This window comes from Furipterus horrens, unplaced genomic scaffold (genome assembly GCF_987537825.1).
Source record: "Furipterus horrens unplaced genomic scaffold, mFurHor1.1.pri manual_scaffold_2, whole genome shotgun sequence".
NCBI lineage: Eukaryota > Metazoa > Chordata > Mammalia > Chiroptera > Furipteridae > Furipterus > Furipterus horrens.
This window is the reverse complement of record NW_028327172.1, coordinates 145,256,562-145,281,237: the sequence shown is the minus strand read 5'-3', so window position 1 is coordinate 145,281,237 and position 24,676 is coordinate 145,256,562. Positions and strand designations below refer to the sequence as shown.

The following is a 24,676-nucleotide window of genomic DNA, read 5'->3' as shown; positions in this document are numbered from 1 at the left end:
TTGTGATTTAAAACTACTAGTGATTATCTTAAGGTTGGATAATCACAATCTAGGTGAAGAAGTATTGACTCAATGACTGAGATATTTCTTTGACTTGTCCTTTCTAAAAACAAAAAGACTATAATTTCTTTGTCCCTTACATTTTGAATTCTAACAGCTGCCCCCAGTTTTATCAGTTTATTGTTATTTTTCAACATTGTTTATATTGGGTATTTCAATACTTAACAAAGGAGCCCTTTTATCATCTTTTTAGCATAAATCATAATTAAGAGGTAATTATAAGATGGCAAGAGTCTGAAGGCAAATTATGAAATGTATTTTCTAATTGTCATTGCTCTGATGGTATTCTCAACATTTCTGTTTGAGTGGACAACAAATATCTATTGATGTTTATTGAGCTCTTACTATATAAAAAAAAAACTTAACAGGTATTATTTCATTTTATTCTTATAATAATTTTACATGGAAGGTATTTCATTTTCCCATTACCCAGCTAAAACTCCTGAAGCATAGAAGTGTTGGCAAAGATGTGCATCATCAATACCTTGAATTACCCCTGGACAGCTAATATGTTCATTACCCTGCTATGGCGGATGTCATGTAAGGCCACCATACACATTGTGTGAGAAGCTGCCTTTTATGAATCACTATAGCTTGCCTAAGGCCGACATCATCTCTCACTGATATTACTTCAATCCATTCATTTTTGTCCCACTCTTTCATACTCTCTATTATGCTCATCTCAGCAAGAATAGCTTTTTAAACTGACTAATAGTGACCACAAGGGAGGGGGGAAGGGGAGAATGAAGGAAAGAGGGGAAGAGTCTAGTCAAGGAACTAGTATAAATGACCTATGGATAATAGGGTGGTGTTTGACTGGCGGAGTGCAGGGGAGAGCAACGGGGGGGAAATTGGGACAACTGTAATAGAACAACAATAAGAAAATAAGTTTAATTTAAAAAATTTTAAGAAAAAAAGAAAAGCCTTTTAGAACAAATCTGATTGGTCACATGCTAACATATGACTAATTGTGCCACCATTACCCTCCAGATAAATTTTGAATTCATAGGCACTGTCTGTAGTCCCCTTACTTCTGCCCCTGTTTTGTGTTTTCTATACTCCTTGTCCAAATAGCACATCTCTTAAACAGAACTACCACCTTCAGGACATTTCCTCTAATTAAAATTCATTCCCTGCATCTCTCCTAGTTCTACCACCTGTCCTTCAGTAAGGCATCTCAAACCACTTGAGCCACCATCCACCCCCTATAAAACATTTATCACATCTTACTGCAAATCTTTACTTATCTGCTTCAGTCACTATAGTGTGAACTCCTCAAGGGAGGCACCATGATGTCCATCTGTGCTCACTTAGGTCTAGTATATAATATGATCTCAATAATGGATTTGAGAAAAGAAACAGAAACAAAACATTACATGAACTTAGAGAAAATATATTATGAATAAATAGTTTCAATAGCTAATAGTTCCTTTCTATTTTAAATGTTAAATTTAATCCACTCTGCCAAAAAAAATCTTAAAGAAAAAGTAAAACTCTTGGCACAAAAGCAAAAATTAAGACTACTCCACTGTCAAGTAATAAGCTGGTTTTACAGTTTTAGACAACAGATAATGGGTTAAAATCTCCCTCCCATACCTTAATACCATCCCACACCAAGCCCATTTTCCAATAGCTGTAATTAAAAACATGGGTCAATTGCTGGGGGAGGGAGATGCTGGGTGGAGGGGAGCAAAGGGGAGAAAATTGGAACTGTTGTAACAATATAATCAATAAAAAAACATTAAAAAATAAATAAAATAAAAATAAAAATATGGGTCAACACCATTAGTTTTGGCATACTTCTTTGGAAATCTCAAAAGAAAAACAAAATAATGTCCAATGGGGATATATAAGTTTAAATAGTACCTATAGTGCAGTTATGTCATCTTAAAGTTAATATGATACTAATGTATCTGGGCAATGGCTTCTAAACAAAACAAACAACAACAAGAAAACAGAACAAACCCCTTCTGTTTTCATAGGACTTTCAGAAATCTTTATTGGAATGCTATGTGTAGTTATGGTTGCTTTATTTTAAGGTGTATGTAAAAATTGTATGGTGGTTATCAATAAGTGAAACAACAAATCAATATTTCTCCCTCTCTTTCTCTCTCTCTCTCCCCCTCACTCTCCGTCTAAAGTCAATAATTTCTTTTTAAATTGTAAATACTAAAACAAACATATAAGTAAAATAATATATGAAAAAAATAAGATTGTTTCTTACAAAGAAGGCTTACTAGTAAAAAAATTGCATTAAAGTATTTTTAGATATGTTTTATATATATTGCTAAATCTCTTTTCTCAGCTCCATTAAAGATTAAAATATTTTTCTTTTGCTTTTTTGATTTCTCTAAAAGGAAGGCAAGCCTACTGCCCATCATTCCTGGTAAGTAGAGAAAATTATCAGAAGAATTTTCCTCCTCTTCATATCTTCAATCCAACTTTTAGAAAATGCAATAACAAAAATGTTGGTTATACTGTACATTAACCGCAATTTTTTAAGTCGATATGGACAGTTTTAAAGAAAGACAAATCAGAGTTCCATGTACATAGTCTATAGATAGAAATGAAAATACACAGGATCATCATTCCGTAACATTAAAGAAAGACAACTAATTTTTTTTAATGTCCTACCATGACTTCTGTTTGCTGCGTGATCAGCCTCAGGAAGATCGTGTTCTCCACTGGGCAATCCTTTCCCAAATTCCCAGTGTGAATCTTCTGTGAAAAATGGCTCCCAGCCACAGAAACCAGACACAAAGTCATACATGAGATGATTTGATGTTATACATGGGAAAGAAATCAGTTAAGGATAAATGAAGTTGGAGCATGCAGGGAAACATTGACCTGTACTAGCTAATCAACTTAGAAGATCAGAATAAGCATTCTACTTTGTAAAGAGTATTTTCTGATTATCAGAATAGGTTTATTCTGCCAATCAAACAAAGTTTCCATGTGCTGTGTGAGGTATCACCCTTCTGTAGTCTTCTATCTACAAGTCTGTCTTATGTTAGTATCATCCTGGATGCCCATCTCTGTTATATTTAATGATGCAAGGCGAAACTCTACAGCTTTTCAGGGAGTAACTAACTGACCTGCTAAGATGAACAAGAGTCATCTCCTGAGATGGTAATTTTTTAAAAATCCATCTTAAAGGAAGGACTTTAAATTAATTCTGGACACCTAAAGAGGTTGAGTTCAGCACCTCAGTATTCTTTCTATTATGCTATTTTAACAGTTTCTAAAACAAAATGCTAATCACTTTGGAACTGTTTTCCATTTTAATATGCAACTAAATTTTTTGAAAATACTTTAAGTTCTTACTTTTATCACAAAAGAACTAGTGCTAGAGTAAGTCAGGATTTGGGGTAAGCTTCATAGACATTTTCCCCAGTTTTGTCAACAAATTAGTAAGAAAAAAAACAGCATGTTTCAAAGGGCTGAGCAGTAAACTAGAAATTCTAACAAGCTAGTTTGTGTTTCTGAGAAATTAGTTTTCACATGCTTATTTCCTAAAATAAGAGTCATAGATTGAGGAATAAATTAACACAATTAATTTTAAAATATTTCCACATGTTTCTCTTTATGCAGATGCAAATTTTATAACAGTGGAAGGGAGAACAAAATAATTCTTGGTCAGAAAACACCTAGTTTTCACGAGTTCCCTATCATGATGCTCTTATTTTAATAACAGTAACAATAGACACACTACCACTAAGCTCCAAGTATGTACCAGGTATTTTGCATATATTATTGATCTTCACAAATACCTTACACAGAAAGTATGATTATTCCCAAAAAATAAAAATAAAACTTTAGTAAGCAACTTACCTCTCATAATTTTTTAGTAAATGAAACATCCAGTCTTTGAGCGGTCTAATGACAAGGCTTATACTTTGAAACCTCCCTAAACCAGGCATTTTTTCTTAATTAAAAAGACTCCATTGCCATATGCTTGCTCCTCGGCATTATTTTCCATTTTAAATAATATGACCATTTGACCAGTATATCGAATAAGCTCTCTATATCTTAATAAAATTATTTTCATATTTCTATAAACAGGAATGCCTGGTTACATTAACATATATTTCATCACTAACATGTCAACCCTAAGACACTAAAGTGCACTATGCAAATAACGATGCCACTGAATTTTCTCTACAGGTAATTGAGATGTTTAGATTTAAGAGCTATGCTTGCTTAGATAATCATATAATGGATATATAATTTAAAATACTTTTTCTTTACAGGCAAATATTATTTTCTCCCTCAAATGGATCCCCCTAAATAAAAACAAATGAATTAACTATGGTATAATAATGTAAAATGGTGCATATTACTTAATGGTGAATCAATACTACAAGGAAATGCAATTACCCATATATCTAAATAGATATGTCTATTGCTTATGGGCTTTTTCTTTTCTTAGCTCAGGTTACAAGAGTTTATAGGATACTGCTATTGATAAAAAAAACTTACTCCTCAAAGTAGAGTCTCTTCTGGTTTGTAACATAATATCGAGCACCTATGACTTAGCTGTGACTGTCTCCATGAGCTTCCAGAAAATCCTCTAGTCCACTTCTTTGGTCACCTATGAATTTTGCCATGTACTAGGCCACCTCCCAGGCCTCCTAAGTCAGTTGGTAGGGTGCAGAAATACACAAAACTTGAAATACTTGACCTCTTAAATGTACTTACAAGGCCCAAATATTGGTTATGTACTTGGTCAGGAAAATTTTCCATCACCCCCCAAGATTACCCCCAATTCCTAAGAAACACATTTCTCTAGCATAGAAAGTCTTCATGGGTTTTCACAGCCAGGAGCCATAAGGCTTTATTTTCCCAGCGCTGGAACTGTGAGCTGCTCAGCCTGATCTGGGACTGGGATCGCTCTCCAGGTATGGTATCCCTCCTGGCTTTATAATGTGTGACTGCTCATTCCACAGGCTGGCCCCAGCCTCTGCCTTGCCACTACACCATGTCCTCTCAGCCCTGGCTCCCTGTCTCTGCCCCTTTTACCCATCTGAATGAGTATTACTTCTTTAAATCATTGTTTGTTGGACTTTGACGCAGGTCAATTTTCTGGTAGTTCTGGGGTTTTTTTTTGTTTGTTTGTTTGTTTGTTTTATTTTGAGGTAGATGTAATCTTTCTTACGGTTGTGCAAGGAGGTGAAGCATGTGGGGACTAGGGTAGTGGAAGAAACAGCCAGTCTCTCAGGAGAGTCTATTTAGAGTCCCCCATGGTCCTAGAACATATGCAAACCCACCCATTCTGGGAATCATCACCAGGGCAACAGCTAAAAGAGTACCATTCGCATACAAGAAATGAGTGAAATGACCAGAAAAGGGGCAAGTGTCGAGCAAGCAGCATTGTTCCCTCTCAACCCCTCCCCCACATACAGCACCACAAGTCTGAAACCAGTAGCCCAGCTCTGATGAATACCTAAGGCCCCACCCCTTTTAACATAACACCTCTACCTAAGACACAGAGGCAAACACGGGAGGCTGTCCAGTTAAAGAGACAGAGAAGTATGCCCCAAAAGAGGGAGCAGATCAAGGCTCCAGAGAGAGAACTAAGCAATGAGGAGACAGCCAACCTAACAGGCACAGAGTTTAAAACACTGGCAGTAACAATGCTCACAGAAATGATTGAGTATGGTAAATGCATAAGAGAAGAAGTGAAGACTACACTAAGTGAAGTGAAGAAAAATACACAAGAAACCAATAGTGAAGGGAAGGAAGCAAGGGTTGAAATCAACAATTTGGAACATAAGAAAGAAATAAACAGCCGAGCAGTACAGAATGAAGAAACAAGAATTGAAAAAATGAGGAGAGGCTTAGGAACCTCTGGAACAACCTTGATCATACCAACATCTGAATCATAGGGGTGCCAAAAGGAGAAGAGGAAGAGCTAGAAATTGAATACTTATTTGAAAAAATAATGAAAGGAAAATTCCCTCCTTTGGCTATGGAAATAGACATACAAGTCCAAGAAGAACAGAGAGTCCCAAACAAGCTAGACCCAAAAAGGACCACATCAAGACACATCATAATTAAAATGCCAAAGGTTAAAGATAAAGAGAGACTCTTAAAAGCAGCAAGAGAAAAGAAGAGAGTTACGTACAAAGGAGTTATCATAAGACTGTAAGCTGGTTTCTCAAAAGAAACTTTGCAGGCAAGAGGGAACTGTCAAGAAGTATTCAAAGTGATGAAAAGCAAGGACCTACAACCTAGATTACTGTATCCAGCAAAGCTATTACCTAGAATGGAAGGGCAGATAAAGCACTTCCCAGACAAGGTAAAGCTAATGGAGTTCATCATCACCAAGTCATTATTACATGAAATGTTTAAGGGATACATTTAAGAAAAAAAAGATAAAAACTGTGAATATTAAAATGACAACAAACTCATAACTATCAACAAATGAATTTAACAAACAAAAAAACTAAGCAAACAACTAGAACAGGAACAGAAACACAGATATGGAGATCATATGGAGGGTTAACAGCAGCAAGGGGGAGCATCAGAGGAAAGGTGCAAAATAGACAGGTGGACATTAAGAATAGTAAAGTAAATGGAGAAGCAAAAAAACTTACATGCATGACCCATGGACATGAACTAAGGGAGAGGGGCACTGCTGGACAGAAGGGAGGTATTGGGCAGAGGCGGGGCAAAAGGGAAAACTGGAACAACTGTAATAGAATAATCAATAAAATATACTTTAAAAAAAAAAAGAACATCTTCATGGATAGGGCAATAACACGTCTGCTTTGGTCCAGGATTGCCCCAGTTTAAACCTGTTGTCTTAGCATAATAGTTAATACCTCCCCTTTTTCCTCTTATGTCCCTGTTTGAGCAATAAATTTAATATTGCACTTTGGGGGAAATAAATCATATATTGATACACAAAGGAAGAAAGCCTGTGCAATAACAATCTTATTCATGGCAGGTAGCCACTGAAGTAACCTATTATTCTAGTAATCCCCTAATCCCCAACGAGATAATGATATGAAATGGCCATAACACCAATGAGTGTGGAAATGGAAAGTACAATGTGACCCAAGCATCACTAACCCCTTTGACAGACTCTTCACAACTGTGCCTGTATCACTCAATTGCAAAGATGGAAAGAAGAGTTCAAGAAACAATAAATTTGGGTTGTATAAATGTTGAAATTTGACTTTAGGAGAGAAAAAGTTAAACCATTTCTTTCATTACATGGAAGCTTTATCAGTTAAAATGCCAATTATTGCACTTTTCATGGAACACTAAACACCATTGTCTTTTGACAAAGGAAAATTGACTTTTAAAATCCATCACCATAAGTATATGGATAAGCAAAATGGTACAATCTCTTCTATAACAACAGTGGGGAGTTTTTCAGTTGTTTTTACCAATGGCATTTATACATTTCAAAAGACTTTTTCAAAAGGTAATATTCTAAAATTTAACTGTAATATAAAATATAAGTCAAATTTCAGTCACCAAAGTTGAAGGTATTCCATTAATATTTTCCATATATAATTCAAAAAGTTCACAGTAAAGTTATAAATATCTGAAGAAAGATGATGAATGGAGAAGGGGCATAGAAAATAGCTCATTTATCTGCTCCACTAACACAGGTTCATCAAGACGATTTTTTGGTTTTTATTATTGCTGTTGCTGTTTGTTTTAATATCATTTCAATGATCCATTTGAATCTGAAACTGCCGTTACAGGATAGGTGTTTGTCTTTGCATCTCCCACATTAATCTTGAGGAAGAGGCCTTCTAGGGTCGACACAGTGAAGTTTTACTGGGTGGGAGCATCTAGTCTGTTTACAACTTTGACAGGGGATACCCCACCCTTGGAAGGGTTATAAGACTTCTGACTAAGTTTGCAAAATGGTCTCAAGTAAACCTCGTTATTTGGCGCAAAACACACATAGACACTTGCCTAAACGATGTTGCTGCCCTTGCAACCTCCTTGCAACAGCCATATTTCTGCTCTGATAAGTGGCAGCACAAGCCCTCCTTGCCTGGCTCTGGCTTGGTGGCCACGACATCTCCCTTGGGGATGGCTGTCCTGGGTCACTGTCTCCCGGGCTCACCCCACCGGCAGGGCTGCTCCGGCTCCTCTCACTGCTCCTCCTGGTTCCCAGCCCACCTGTACCGCAGCTTGGGCCAAGTTGTCCTCTTCGGACTGAGGCCTCGGCTCCATCCTCGCCAACACCTCTCACTCCTCGGGGCCTCGAGGCCTCAGATGTTGGCTCTCACTCACCTTCTAGCGCCCCCCGCTTCTGCTCACCCGCCGAGGCCTTAGCCCTTTCCAAGAAGGTGGCACACGACTACGGCAGTGCCTGGGAGCTGCTGGGGGTCATAGGCCCTGCGCAGCCATGCGTCGCCCCAGGGGCTGCTGTACACAGACATAGCGGCGCGGCTCTCACGGCCATGTGGTGGCCACTGGTCCTGCAGACCCCCCGGGCGAGGCCAGGGCTCACTTGCGACGTCAGGGCCATGAGCTGCGGTGGCTGGCAGCTGTGGAAGACCCAGGAAAAGCAGGAGAAGGAAGTGAGAGGGCGACCCCCACACACACCAGGTGCCGCCAGCCACTGTGCCCTTGTCCTTGGCAGGAAAGACCGGGTACACGTAACGGTCCAGGACCTTAGTCCCCAGGGCAGTCATAAGCGCAGCCCCACCAACTTAGGAGGGTAGATCTCATTAGTGCTCGCGCACACACACACACACACACACACACACATACACACATGCACATGGGGGTGCGGTGGGGTGGGGGCGAGGAGGAGACACAAGGAAAAAGTTTGGAGGTGTAATGTACAAATATGTTTTCACAGATGTATGCATATGCCCAAACTCATCGAATTGTATACTTTAATTATGTGCAAGTTCTTTGTATATCAATTAAACTTTAATAAAACTTTTTAAAAATCTGTTGTTTGCTCTAGTGATACTAGTAGGAATTGGTGAAGTGCCGGGAATTTCTGATTCTTTCGTGAAAGGCCTCTGACTAATTTGCCTTTTCTTAAGTCAACTTTTTTTTTAATATGCCATCTGTTTTCTCTCCCAGCTTTTTATTTCTGAAACCCATTTGGCACAGTGGTTCTCAAACTTTAATATACATATGAATCACCTGAGACATTATTAAAAAGCAACTTTTGGTTCTGTAACGCCCGGGTAGGGCCTGAGGTTCTGCATTTAGTATAAGAGGCCCGATAATGCTGACTCTGATGCTGCTGATCTACCACATACACTAGAGCAGCAAAAGTCTAGCAAACCCATTCACATTTTAAAATCCACTACTGTTGAAAAGGCACTGTGAAGGGAACTTGTCAATGGAAAGATGCCTGAATGAGTGTGAGTTTTGGGAAAAACATACTGACTCTGCTGTCTACACTGAGTACAGCATACTAACTGACAGCATCAATGAGTTAATATTCCCTACATCTTCAGAATGTGGTTGGTACTCCAGTGCTTTTCAAACTGCATATATAAACTATACTGTCTGAAAGAGTTATCTTTAGGATAAGAGTGGGATAAAAAGAAGATATAAAAGCATTTTTCTTGTGTTTCATAAATTTGAAAATTCTATTTTAAGAAAAGTTTAAATTATAAATTCAAATTAATAAAATACAAATATAAAATACATGTAAAGTTTTTCAAAATGGTTTTACATTTCAAGGGGAGGCCAATCTTATTTTGCAATACTATATATGCATGTGTATGTATATATACACAAATATATTAAATTGTTTAGTACAGGAAATAGTATATGAAATCACTTCTAATAATTCAATTACTATATATCCTTTCCTCAGAGCAAAATTTACAAATATTTACATGAAATACTCATTCACATCAGAATATATGGATATGTGCATATATATATTTATATATTTTATAATATGTAGTATGCCTAAATTTTTTTGTCATATCTCCTATACCCAGTCATCTCAACCAACCAAACATGCCAGGGTGTCTTTGGTCTAATAAGGTAACATTATTTGGTAAACTTAACAGGCTAAGAAGTATCACTATTTGTTGATAAGAATAAACATTTGTCCCTGCATTAATACCAAGGACATGGCAGAATGGTATCACACTCTACTGGAAAAATGCCAGATGTTTAGTCTATAAAACCTCAATACAGGAGGAGAAATGGGATTATATATCCAAAATCAAATGCCAAAATATCTACTAATAATCCTGGCAGAATTGGAATAAGGAAATCAAAAGAAGAACATGGGGGAAAAGGGAAAGAAGAAGCTCAGTTTCAAATTATAGAATTGAAAAATCAAGAAATATGTTTATTTTCAGTTATTGAAATGAGAGTAATACAAACCATTAGGTAAATTTCTGCAGAAAAGATAAGACACTGTAAAAATTAAAAATAAAATACAGAAAGGAATCTGACACTCATATTAGAGAAAATAAATTGTCTTCACATTTTTAAAAATGAAAAACAGAAAGAAAAACACACAAAAATTCTATTGAGAGCATATTGGTAAGTGGATATTTTGTTAAATGAGTGTTTAAAGCTAGGTGTTTGTGGAATTAATTGAATCGTTGTTGATAAATATTAGAGGATTTCTTCCTCGCTTTTCTATCTCCTGTTTCCTGTATCCTTCTCCATTGCTCTTAATAAAATCCTTACTTACCCAACAGAATCATATTGTAAAAGGAACTTCTCCTGAAAAAGGTGACATTTACCTTGTTGCAATGTTTTTTTATTGCTCAACAAAATATCTCACTAAAATAAAACATGGCAACAAAATAAATGTCAAATTTTAATAGTTTTTTTTTAAACCAAATTGCTTGAGATATAGGAGTTGGATTCATTTAGTTGGAATTCATCGTTTCTAAAGAGACACAGTATCTTTGTTGCTAAGTTACATTATATGAGAACCATCATGTGGTTAAATTATTTTTCTCTTTAAATATGACTAGGCTTGAATAGATACAGTATTTCTTGTCATCACTCCTATCAAAGATCTCCATAAAAGGCCTGTAAGAAAGGTGTTGGGCCTTTTTTGCCCAGTCATGAATACCAACTGTGGCTGACAATTTCCATAGTCATCATGGTTTCCTGGAAGGCAATGGCAGCCTCTAACCTGTTCATACCCTCCCCACAGCTTCCTAGATAATTGGTCAGAATGGGAAAAGTCCTGCAGTTACAAAGGCTAGCAATCCACAATATATGTCTCCATTTCTCTCTTTAAAGATGCACACACCATAAATCACAACTATTCATCTGTTAAACAGAGAAATTTTGCAGTGTTCCTAATAATCACTAAAACATTAAATTAGTATAGAGACTCCTACAAAGAACAGAACTGTTAGCTTTAGAATAAGAATATACATTCATCTTATTTCATATCAGTTTTACCTTGCTTAAAACAAAGATTAGTATTTTATTTTATTTTTTGTAAACCATCCTTATTGTATTTTTTCCACTAGCATTTATCCCCCTTAATGCCCTCTAGTATTTTAAATCCAACTACAATCATGAATTTAAGCATGTTAATGACTGAACTATTGATTCACTTACAGCAAGTCACTGGGTCTTCATCACTCTTATCAAAACAGTCCGGCTGAGAATCACAGACTGATTCTTGGGCAATACACTGTCTGCTGCCACAAGTGAATTCATCCACAGAGCAAAGCTTTCTGGGAGGGGCCTGTGCACAGGCATAGACCCAGAGCTGGTCCAGACCAATATAACTTCTCTGGCTTGAAAGAGTCCCTTCAAATATAATCTTTAGTGGGAAAAAATAAAAATTTATGAGTTCATAATCTCTTTAAAAGACTAGTTACAATAATAATAGATATTAAATTATTAAGAACAAGCCTGTTGAAAGAGCAGGCAAATACAATTGATAATCAAGTTCCTACTTGAGACGCTTAACCCACACATATAAGATTGATGGGTATATTAGACCCACTGAGTTCTGAGAAACCACCCATGATCAGACAAAATACAGCATCCGACTGTTAACCTTTTACTTACTCATCATCTTTGCAGCTATCTTTCTTTAATTTCCAAATAAAAATGTAAGTATTGTCCCTATGTACACAGCAAGAGTGATGTACCTGGTTTTTTAACTACTGAAAGTACAGTAGTCCCTCTGTATAACATGGTTCACTTATTGTGGCCTCACTGTGTCACGGGATTCTTAATAATATTATATTTAAAATAGCAGGGTACAAAGTAAATATGCAGAAATCAAAGGCATTTCTGTATACCAACAATAAAATATCAGAGGTAGAAACTAAAAGAAAAATACCATTTACCAAAGCAACAAGAAAAATAAAGTACCTAGGAATGAACTTAACCAAGGAGGTAAAAGACCTGTACTTGGAAAACCACATAACACGGAAGAAAGAAATTAAGGAAGATACAAGTAAATGGAAGCAAATACCATGTTCATATTTGGAAAGAATCAACATCATTAAAATGTCCATACTACCCAAAGCAATTTACAGATTCAACACAATCCCTATTAAAATACCAATGACATATTTCACAGACCTAGAATAAATACTTCAAAAATTTATATGGAACAAAAAAAGACCCTGAATAGCCACAGCAATACTGAGGAAGAAGAACACAGTAGGAGGAATCACAATACCTGATACCAAACTATACTAAAAGACCGCGGGAATCAAAACAGTCTGATACTGGCATAAGAACAGACATATAGATCAATGGAACAGAATAGAGAGCCCAGAAATAAACTCAGGCCTATATAGTCACCTAATATTTGACAAAGGGGGAAGGAGCATAAAATGAAGTGAGAAGAGACTCTTCAACAAATGGTGCAGGGAGAACTGGACAGGGATGTGCAAAAAAATGAAATTAGACCACCAACTTACACCACACACCAGAATAAACTTAAGATGGATCAAAGACTTAAATGTAAGCCATGACACCATAAAAGTCTTAGAGGAAAACATAAGCAGAAAAATTTCAGATATCCCATGTAGCAATATTTTCACCAATACATCTCCTGAGGCAAGAGAAATAAAGGAAAAAATAAACAAATAGGACTACATCAAACTAAAGAGTTTCTGCTCAGCAAAAGAAAACATCAGCAAGATGAAAAGGAAACCAACCATATGAGAAAACATATTTGCCAATGATACCTCAGACAAGGGATTGATCTCCAAAATGTATAAAGAACTTACATGCCTCAACACCAAGAAGACAGACAACCCAATTAAAAAATGGGCAAAAGGCCTGAACAAATACTTCTCCAAGGGGGATACACAGAGGGTTCGTAGACACATGAAAAAATGTTCAACATCATTAACCATCAGAGAGATGCAAATAAAAACCACAATGAGATACGACTTTACACCTGTCAGAAGGGCCATCATCAACAAATCAACAAACAACAACTGCTGGTGAGGATGTGGAGAAACGGGAACCCTACTGCACTGTTGGTGGGAATGCAGACTGGTGCAGCCACTATGGAAAACAGTATGGAATTACCTCAGAAAACTAAAAATGGAACTGCCTTTTGAACCAGTGATTCCACTGCTAGGATTATACTCGAAAAATCCTAAAACCCCAATTGAAAAGAATTTATGTGCCCCTATGTTCATAGCAGCACTGTTTACAATAGCCAAGTGCTAGTTACAGCCTAAGTGCCCATCTGTAGATGAGTGGATCAAAAAACTGTGGTAAATTTACACAATGGAATACTGTGTAGCAGAAAGAAAGAAGGAGCTCCTACCATTCGCGACAACATGAATGGAACTAGAGAGAATTATGCTTAGTGAAATAAGCCAGGCAATGAAAGAAAAATATCATATGATATCACCTAATACAGAAGACTAAGGAACAACACAAACAAATGAACAAAATTGAACAAGGAACAGAATAACAGTTATCAGGGAGGAGGGGAGAGGGAGAGAAGTCGGGTAAGTAGGGGAAGGGTTTAGTCAAAGAACATGTATAAATGACTCATGGACATGGACAACGCGGTGGGATGTGACTGTGGGAGAAGGGGTGGGCTGGGTGGGGGGAACAATGGTGGAAAATGGGACAACTGCAATTGAAAAACAATAATAAAAAATACACTTATTTATCGCGGGTTTTTCGCTATATTGCGGGATTTTGCGGTACTATATAGGTATGTTGTTAGTTATGTAGGTTTAAGAGTGTAGAATAAATATAAGCTTCCTACCTCGCCGGGTGGTCTAGAAAGTAATACCCACGATAAGTGAGGGAATACTGTAGTATTGGAATGCATAAAGAGGAATGTCAGGCAAAGAGTAAGAAATGCAACAGGAGAATAGAAAACTTAAAGAATAAATATAAAAATCTGTTAATTTTTATCAAAAATATCTTTAATAATCAAAGGAGTGCAAATTAAAGGAAATAAATCTCATTCTCTCTAATCAAATTGCTAGTTTTTTTGAAGGTATACAATATCAGCATGTGAAACAACCATATATTGCTAGTCCAGTGTAATATAAAGTCAAAGTATTAATACTCCTTGACGTTTTACCAGGAGCAACAGTTACTTAACACCAGAAGTGAAAGAGAAATAGCTGAGTGTATAGCAAACAACATTCTCTGCTGTCCAATATGGTAGCCACAAGCTAATGAGGATATTTCTATTTAAATTAATTAAAATTTAGTCCTTCCATAGCACAAGCACATTTCAAGTCTTCAATTAGCTAAATGTAGTTGGTGGCTACCATACTGGAGAGAGCAGATATAGAAAATTTCCATTACCACAGAAATTTCTATTGGACAGTGCTGAACTAGATGTTGTTAACATATAAACAAGATAGTAAAAATAAAAGCTGCTTCTTTTGTCTCTTTCAGGTAAAACTTTGTGAATAAATTTTCTTCTTTGCAAAAACGTGAACAAATATGTATTTGTTTGTTTAGACTTACTTCAGATCAAGTTCAGCTTGCAAATATATTTAACGATTTAGACAATTAAATTTAAATCATATCTAATATTAAGAAAATTTAGTATGCTGCTATACACTTTCCCCATGAGTATCATAATAATATTTTATAAAAATTATTGGATCTAATGCTGTATATTTTCTTGGCAGCAAGAGATCAGATATGCAGATACATAGTTTGAATTTCCAATATTGAAAAGTTCAAACTTAAGTCTCAAAAATCTGCCACTATTAAAAATCTAATTAGATTTAATATGCACTTGGAAACTTAGAAGATCTTCCAATTTATTTTCTTTATATTTCACTTTATCTTTGAGTTAAAAATAATAAAATTTTAATATTCAGTCTATGTAAAAAGAATGAACTCCAATATTTTATTACTTCTTTCAGAAGTTATAAAGATAGATATCAGCTTAGAAAAATTAAAATAGTGTCAAAATGTTAACTTAATATAACCCTCAGCTTTACTGAGATTGCTACAAAAATGCTATGGTTCAGAAATTCCAACCTCAGCAGTAAGCAAGATGCTAAAAGTCTCATGATTACAGGTCAGTGTCATTTGGTTTCTCCCTTTTAAAGCCTATATAAATGTATGAATGTGGCATCAGCATAAGAAATGAAATTGGTTTCATGAGCCACACATAAACTGAGACTCCAGTATAAGCATGCTTATATACTCTATATACAACATAAAAATATTGGAATCTTAAATAAAGTACTGCATTTTAAAAGTAAAGTTCTAAATAGCAATTAATAATACCCGATATTTAAGTGTTATCCCACTAACATTATATTTTGTGATATTGCTATCATATTGGAAAAGAATTGACAGGCAAACATTTACTATGAAAGTTTAAGAAAACACTATCAGATCTATTTTTCTGCACAATCTCAACAAAATTCTAAGTAAATTTTAAGAGACAGCCTTCCCGCTGAGCATATGTACCTTTCAGATATATCCCTGTATAGGTAGATTTATCCATGTGCTATAAAAATGCAAATTATTGTATTTCAAGACCAGTTTATTACTTATCTGCTTTGTAATGCAATTTGCTTCCCTAGTTGTAATGCATGATGTTGGGCATCCTATAGAGGGAGCCCATAGAGAAAGAGGAAGCTTTAAACAAGAACATTCTCATTCTGGGTCCTCCACTTGGGAAATTGGGAAATTTGACCTGAGAAGGTCTAGATATGATGAAAACAGTAGGTAACTGCTCTCTCCAAACATTCAAATCTACATCCCTCAGTTAAATGCTAACTTAAATTTAGCGATAATAAATTCACTACTGCAAAGCTAATAATAAAACATAATAAAATATTTTTTCCTTTCTTACCTTAAATGTCTTCATTCCTTCTGGTATTAAAACATTTGTTTTCACCGACTTTCTGTGAGTTGATGTGTTGTATGTCCAAAATATTTCTTCTTTCTTTAATTAGAAGAAAAGGGTAGTACTCATTCCCCAAATTCTACTTTCATATTTACATGCCTATTCTTTTAATTACATTTTAATAGAGTTTACCCTACCTGTATGATGTTAAGTGCTTAGAAATCTGAAGTATTGTTAAAAAGCTGTATAACATTTTTAAAGGAAAAATAAGGAAATGGGGAGGGGGTATAAATAGGTGGAGCATTAAGGATTTTTAGGGCAGTGATATTCTGTATGATAATTAATAATGTCATTATCATTTGCCCAAACCCAGAAAACTTACAATATGTTATATCATGCATCTGTATAATGATTATTTCCCAGGTTTAGAAGTATATGCAAAATTATGTTATTATACATTATGAGGTAACATACTCAATAAAAATCTATAATGTACTAAAGAATTTTGCCTGTGGTGTTGGGCTTTATGATTCATGACTATGTTTCTATGCTCTGAAATAATTCTATTTTTCTTTGGATTTTCATCACAGTCAAGTTAATTGACATTATCCTGGTAATGATAGACCAGGCTTTTCATAATATTTACCTATAGGTTGCATTAATTATTCATGTATCAACATAGTAAAAAAGCAGAAAGTGGCATAAATATGTCTTAGGATGAGCTTTGACTGTCTCTGTGCCCTCTTTCACTGTGAGGCAGGCAACAGCTCTGGAAGGTGTCATCTAGTTGTAATGAATCATGATGCTCGTACTTTCTAAAACTCTTGTAAGCATTTATCTCATCGCTTGACTTCACTTATTTGGTTCATAACCAAGTTTTTCTTTAAAAATGAATCTATTTTCAACATAATCCTTTACCCTCTGATGTCTACTTCAATTTCTAAGTCTTAAATATTTCAGAAGATAGTCTAAACCTATTAAAATGTACTTCAGCTCTGGCTGGTGTGGCTCAGTTGGTTGGGCATTGTTCCACAAAGCCAAGGTTGTGGGTTTGACTCTCAGTCAGGCACATGCCTGCGTTCGAGTTTGGTCCCTGAGGACGGTAGCGAAGAGATGTCTCTCTCTCACATCAATGTCTTTCTCCCTCCCTTCCTCCCTCCCTTCCCTTCTCTATCAATTTAAATAAATAAAACCTTTAAAATAAAATAAAATGTACTTCATTTCCTTACTTATTTATAGCAACTCTTAAGATTCCCACAAGACAGGGAAAAATACATGGTCAACATATTTTAGCTGATAGCTTCCAGGTCACTTCATGATGAATTGGAGTTATTAAATGTTGAGACATGCAACTAGTTTTTCTTCCAATTATCTCCCATGCAACTTCAGTTATTTAGCATCAAGACACATGTCCTCCACAGATGCTTTTAGTGACACTATTGGCAAGTTGCATTCATCACTTCCCCTCACTTTCACTTTTTGACAATAATTGAAAGCAATTGTGCTCTGTTTTTTCACAATGATTAATTGATTTCCCTCCGTTCTGCTGGAAGAAGAATGCATTTACGTTTTTTTGAAAAGTGAGCGGAGTTCTTTCTAAACTTAAATGGCTTTCCGTACACTAAATTAATGGTATATTGTGTATGAAATGTAGGTATTTTCTACCACATTTTCCTGTCTCATGATACAATAATAAAAAAGAAAAGTAATTAACCCCAAGTACTCAAAATCAGCTTTTATTTTACTTCTGTTCTCACAGACTTATATCTAGTTACTTTCAATAGGTGTCAACAAGAAAGAGACCTTCAGTTCAGAAAAGTCAAGCGATGTTCTAATTTTTATTATCTTAATAAATAAAAATTTTAAAAATGACCTTACTCCCTCAGATGAGCATCAATGATGCCATTTTCCCCTTCAGGAAAAATGGTTATTACTAGATATCTTGGAGATCTCAGCTTTTCCTCTCCTCTTGAAGTTAGTGGGGGTTTGGAGGATGGAAGAAAGTGGGGGGGAGCATCTGTAACAGTGTCAATAATAAAAAATCAAATGCACACATTTTAAAGTTTATTTTATTTTAACTACTTTTGATTGCATGTGGGGATAGGCTCATGTTCTTTGCTAAAGATCTTCCTTCAAAGGAAGCATATTATGGCTTTAAAAACTGTATCATATAAGAAAAGCTACTTTCTAAGGCATTGTCCTTCTAGCCCAACTGTTTTATTCCTATTTGCCAGTGGGAATTTAGAAAATATGTAGAAATACCACAAGCTGGGCATTATTCTTTGGCTCACTGACAAGGACATTCTCCTCAGGATACAAGATATGTTGTTGCTATGATTATTGCCTTAACAGATGATGAACAGAGACCCAATAACAGATGACACAAACTAGAACTGCTATACATAAAAGCTGACTCTGAGTCAATGTTCTATTTAATGATTTGTCTCTCATCTGTGTTTTCCATTTTTCAAGTTCTTTTTTTTTTTTTTTTAGCTTTTCTAATTGACTATGTATTAAACTTCATTGAAATATTTATTTACCCATACAGCTCTGGGTTACTGTCTAGTGTCTTTTTTTTTTTTTTTTTTTTTTTTTTGGTAGGATTTCCTTGAGCATTTCTTTCTATTTTTTAATTTAATTCTATTTGTTCTTTTTTATTTACTTTTTTGGGGGGGTCGGGGGGGGCGCTCTGTAACAATTCTTCCCTCTCAGACTTAAGATCCTTTATAATCTTATAAAGGACAATGGGCGAAGGTCTCAAGCTCCTCTAGCTGCTTCAAGCTGGACATGGTCGTCGTCCTACCTACCCTTGGGTCCAGAAATCCCTAATAAGAGTGGGGGTGTGGAGGGGAGGGTGGCCTTCCCACATGGGGAAGGATCTTGCAGACTCCAGATCAGTTGGCTGTCCCCGCATAACAGCATGCTTGGGTTTTAACAGTTTGGCAATTTTGTTGCATTCTGGGGAAACAGACTTGGCAACAGGGTTAAAAGGCATCATTCAATCCATAACCACTAGATGACAAAAGACAAGGATTAATTTTTCAATGTCCCACATTTGGGGGGGGAAACAAAAAAAAGGGATTCTTTGGAGGAAGGTGTGAAAGGCACATCACACCTGTCCAAAACCCTTTTGCCCACTATACTTAGTTTGGACTGCGGGGAATATTTTAGGTCCGCCCCCCCCCCCCCCCCCCGCCGCCTCAGACATCTGAGCCCTTTTGGTCCAAGCCATTAGGATAGAAAAGATAAACCAGTTTTAAAGCGAAGCCCACAGAACACCCCATTCTTCACCAACCCAGCCACTTAGTTCAGCCAAACCATTGAGTCTCAGGAGGCAGCAAAGCAGAAGGGATTAAATGAGGCCTATACATACAGTATTTTTCAAGTTCTAATGTCCTCTGAATATAAAGAAAATGACTCAGCAGTCTCACTAGATATTTCTTGATTTACCTGCACATAGCTCAAGGGTTTTCCTTAATTGTGTTCATAGAAGATGTAAATGATCATTTTCATCAAGAGCTGATTTTGTAAATGATAGATTTAGGGCCATTTTTTAAGTGTGTGGTAAAATGTCAACTTGACTTAAATGTACCTCAATACAGATTTTGCATTGTTGACTAACATGTTACGTGTATAAAGAATAAATAGCAAATAAAGTGTCAGAAAAAAATAGAACACTGTCATGCAGAATACTGGGTAAATTAATGAATGAAACATCAGTCAACACTCTCTATGACGTACACTTAATTTGTTCCAATTAATGCACCAGATCAGTTTTCCACAATTAACTTCTCATAATGTGGGAAATGGAATGTTGATAACTCTATTCTTATTATAAGAGATGGTATCTGAGGCCAATTTGTTTCACTATTTTCTTGTACTATCACAAAGCCAACAGAGGAATAATATCACTCATTTGTAGTAATTCATAGCTCTATTCTACATATATTGAAACTTTAAAAGTCCATCACTGGTGTTCAGGGCAGATTAAAATAATTCCCAGAATTAGAAGATATGATACAAATTTCTACTTAAAAGTAGGATAACTCAGTCAACAATTTATTCAATATTAATTAATTGTTTGCCATGTGAAAGCACTTTCATAGGGCCATATATTATTTAATTATATCATAAAAATAACAAAATAACTCTAAAATTTCTTTGTTGAAGAAGGAAATTGGAAATTATTGAAGGCTGCAAATTGCATGGAGGATCCCAGGGCTTGGTGCACATGGCCCAGGTATCAATAAATGAAAGATGACTGAAACGTAAACACTACAACATATATTGGCAAAGTTTAGCCTTTTTTGTAAGGTTTCCTCCATGTATCGTGGAAGTTTGGAGAACTGCAGAAAGGGCAAGATGTTTTCCCCTTCCAATCACCCCACACTTAACCAAATTGAATGAAACACATCAATTAGATTCTAGGGCATTAGACTGCCAAATACTACTGCAAAGCATATACTACTACAAAGACATAAGATAGTACGAATGTACAAATCGTGTCTTGTTCACATAACAAACAACAATGTGTTAGTCCATCTAATGAGAGCATTCATCCACCTTTATGCTTCAGAACTCTGTGAATGTTTTGGAAAAGAAAACTAGAAAAAAGAAGATTGGACATGATGAAAACGACACAGAAGGAAAAGGGAGAGGTGATGTAATAGAATTATGAAGAGAAAAACCCCTCTTGAATTTTTGGATACCTTGCTAATAATAAGCATTCTGATACGTACTTGAGGATTAATTACTACGGTACTTGGAACTTCTGAAGAAAATGCTATTGACAGATGTTGATAGATGCTTAGTGCACTTGGTAAGTGCAGATGATAAACTTCTGCTAAAAAATTATTCTAGCTGATGTGATGTGCAAGGTTCAACTGGATTTTCCGGAAACATCCTGAGCCAAAGGAAATGAATTTGAATGTTTTCACGGTCTTCTTTTTCCAATGTCAGAATTTCTGCTATTATTGTCAGATGCTTCCCATTTCTAGAATGATTGATCTTTATATCTATGATTTTCTTACTCCAATTTATAAATAAATTGTTCTTTGCAATAGAAATTCTCAGTGTCTCCGGTATTTTCTCACTTGTAGAGGAATTGTTTTCAGTTAAAGTTAGGTTTAAAAAGAAGGGGAAGACTCTAGTCAAGGAACTAGTATAAATGACCCATGAACATGGACAACTAAATGGGTATTGACTGTGGGAGAGGGAGAAAGTGGGTGGAGCAGGGGAAAGTAATTGGGGGGGGAGTAGGGCAACTATAATAGAAAAACATTTTTTTGAAGGTTTGGATTTGTTTTACTTGCTAGCATTACTACTGCATCTTTCACTCTGTCCAGCGCATCATTTTCTTCATTCAAATGACTCATTTGTCTATATTTAATAAGCAATTGCCAGCCTTCACAATTGTATCTACTAATATCAGAACAAGTAATTTGCTTCTATCATGTATGTAGCTTTAATGGTATATAGATCTAAAATAAAAAACATATCACATTGGAGCTTTAATACAGAGATAACAAAAGATCCCAAAATAGTTCATTTTATTAGACCTATAGTTTTTAAATATACTTTAGGCATTATAACAGTTTTACAAAATATATTGTACAAATTATAACATTGGCTTTTGTACATGACAGTATTTCCTAAACTAGTTTCTTAATATTTATTTTGAAAGGTATATTGAATAAAGCCAAGTTAAAGAATACCTAAAGCCTACACAATTGAGAAATAGAAACACAAGTTGCCAAGAATAGAAATTTCATTTGTTTAATGATTTTGAAATAAATGCAAGTTTCTTCTTACCTTGTCATTGTACAGACCTACTCTCAGAACACTGTTTTCCATTGTGTAGTAGAATTGAAGATGGCATCTCTTGCCCCAGCAGTGACACACAGAGCTGTTCAGATGAGCACTGCTGTCTGAAGCGCTAAGAGTAGCAGCATGCTTAGCCCCTACCCACATACAGTAACCTGAGAAGCAAAGGGAAAGGAAGCAATTTAACAAAAAAAGTAGCTATTTTCTGTTTGAACAAAATTATTATATTTCTAGAGTTTTCAAAATCAGACTTGAATCACAAATATTTTATTTAAAAGGATATGATGGTTTGAAATGATAAATCAGCTACAAAGAATAGATTTTTGTTTCCATATGTGGTGCCCAAAATGCATTAAAATCTCCTCTTAATTTCTGAAATAGAAGTTTGATAATGCCCCCAATATAAAAATTCAATAATCTTATAAAATCTACTGATATAAAAAAAACTCTGTGCCACCAAATTATAATTTTCTTTTAAAAACTACATTGCAGTCTTTCTTTAATCAAGAATTTATCACCTTTCTTTCCAAAATTATTTTCCTTTTTGATTATTTTTTCTTTTTACAGAAAAACCTTTATAGTTTGACAGAATGTAACTTAAAATGCCCTTTTTCTCACCAAACTAGATAGAAGCATCAAATATCTATAGTCTTACTAAACTGTACCTAAGAATGTTGTAGTATGTAAAAATATTGTCAATCAATTTTTACCCATCTGATTCTTGAAACCAATTTGGATTGTTCTTGAACTCAATAATATAAACACTTTGGAGATACAAAGATATTTTTATGATTTCACAACTTCAATTTTCAAAAATACCTTTCAAATGCTTTATATTTGTAAGTTAGTAACTATTTCTACAGCCTCTAAAAACTATGACTTTAAGTGAAACTCTTATTTACTAGATATATTAGACTTTAATGAAAACAGCACAATAAGTTAATCCTTTGCCTCTGACCCACACACAAGAAAATGGTAACTAGAAGCTCATTTTTATGGAAGTAGAGACAGAGCAAATGCCATCTGAAGAGTTAAGGAAAAACAAATATGCCAAATGATACCCAGGGTTGAAGACACAAGCTCAGGCTCTGGGATAAAAAGCTGGTTGTGGTAGCTTGAATTTTGATTAATTTAAATTTTTTAATACTAGAGGTGAAGAGCCAAATTCTTTCAATAAAGCCAAAGACTAGGGCTAGTGAACCCTGTTCATAAACTGAGGTGCAAAATACACCTACTCTCATTGCTTCTGGCTATGGCTGAGAGAGAGAATGTGCAAAACTCCAAGCATTGACATGAAGTATGAAAACATAAACTAGTACTGTTACTTGGGTAAAGTATTGGAGAGCTAAGTAATGCTACAACAAAGAAAAATACCAGGAAAGAATGAAGGAAGGATAGGGAAAGAGGGCAAATCTGCAGTAGATATTGGGAGATAAGGGAGTATCACCATGTAGTTAGAAATGAAATAAACAGACATTCATTCTAAAATTGTACGAGCAGATAGCTTATAACTTAGGTGTGAGGCCAAATTAAAAATGTTTAAAGTTTATAAATACTAAGCAAGTTCATCACCACAGATCTTTTATAAATAAAATAAATTAATTTAAAAAATAAACCTTTGCAAGAAGGAAAAGAACCCAAAAGAAAGAGGATGAAATTTTTTTAAAAAATAATGGGTAAATAAAATGATAAAATATATCATTATAATAATTGAAAATATAATAGCTTCAAAAATATTTACTTAAAAACATTCTTGAAAATATTAAACTATAATTAAAGACCAAAAAAGAGGTTGAAATGCTAATTAAGTTATGCCAACTTCCCTCTAGTCCAGAAGGAAACAAATATACTGAAGCATTTTAGGTTTTGTTAAAGAAAGAATTTTATTATTAAAGATATATGTTAAAATTTTAAATAGTAACAAAAATATGAGATATACAAATCAAAGCTTCTAAGCCATTGAGAAAAAATTAAAATAAAAGACTAACAACCAAAGACCTTAACAGTCATCTAACCAAAGAAGATACACAGATAACAAATATGCATATGAAAAGATGCTCCACATAATATATCAGGGAAATAAAAACTAAATCAATAAGATTCTATTATACACCTATTAAAATGGTCAAAATCCAGAACACTGACAACACCAAATTCTGGAGAGGTTGCAGAGCAACAGAAATTTCATTTCTGGTGGGAGCACAATATGGTATAGACACTCTGGAAGACAGTTTTGTTGTCTCTTACAAAGCTAAACATACTTTTGCCATATGGTCCAGCTCTTGTGCTCCATGGTATTTACTCAAAGGATCTGAAAACTTAGATCCACACAAAAGCCTGCGCATGGATGTTTATAGCAGCTTTAGTCATAATTGTCAAAACTTGAAAGCAACCTAAATGTCCTTCATTAGATGAATGGATAAACTGTGGTACATTCAGACAATGGAATATCAGTAGTGTTAAAAAATATGAACTGTAGAGCCCATTGAAAGACGAGGAACCTTAAATGTGTATTACAAAGAAGCCAATCTGAAAAGGCTTTAT

At 35.2% G+C, this 24,676-nt stretch overlaps 1 protein-coding gene across 1 annotated transcript in view; it reads right to left on the bottom strand.

Moving 5' to 3' along the window:
- Window positions 1-24,676, bottom strand: part of MALRD1 (MAM and LDL receptor class A domain containing 1) — a 622,346-nt gene that overhangs the window by 533,279 nt on the left and 64,391 nt on the right. Inside the window, 4 exon segments of the mRNA XM_090268028.1 lie at window positions 2,695-2,842; window positions 11,606-11,812; window positions 16,316-16,408; window positions 22,121-22,287. Coding sequence (XP_090124154.1) covers window positions 2,695-2,842; window positions 11,606-11,812; window positions 16,316-16,408; window positions 22,121-22,287 — 615 coding nt within the window.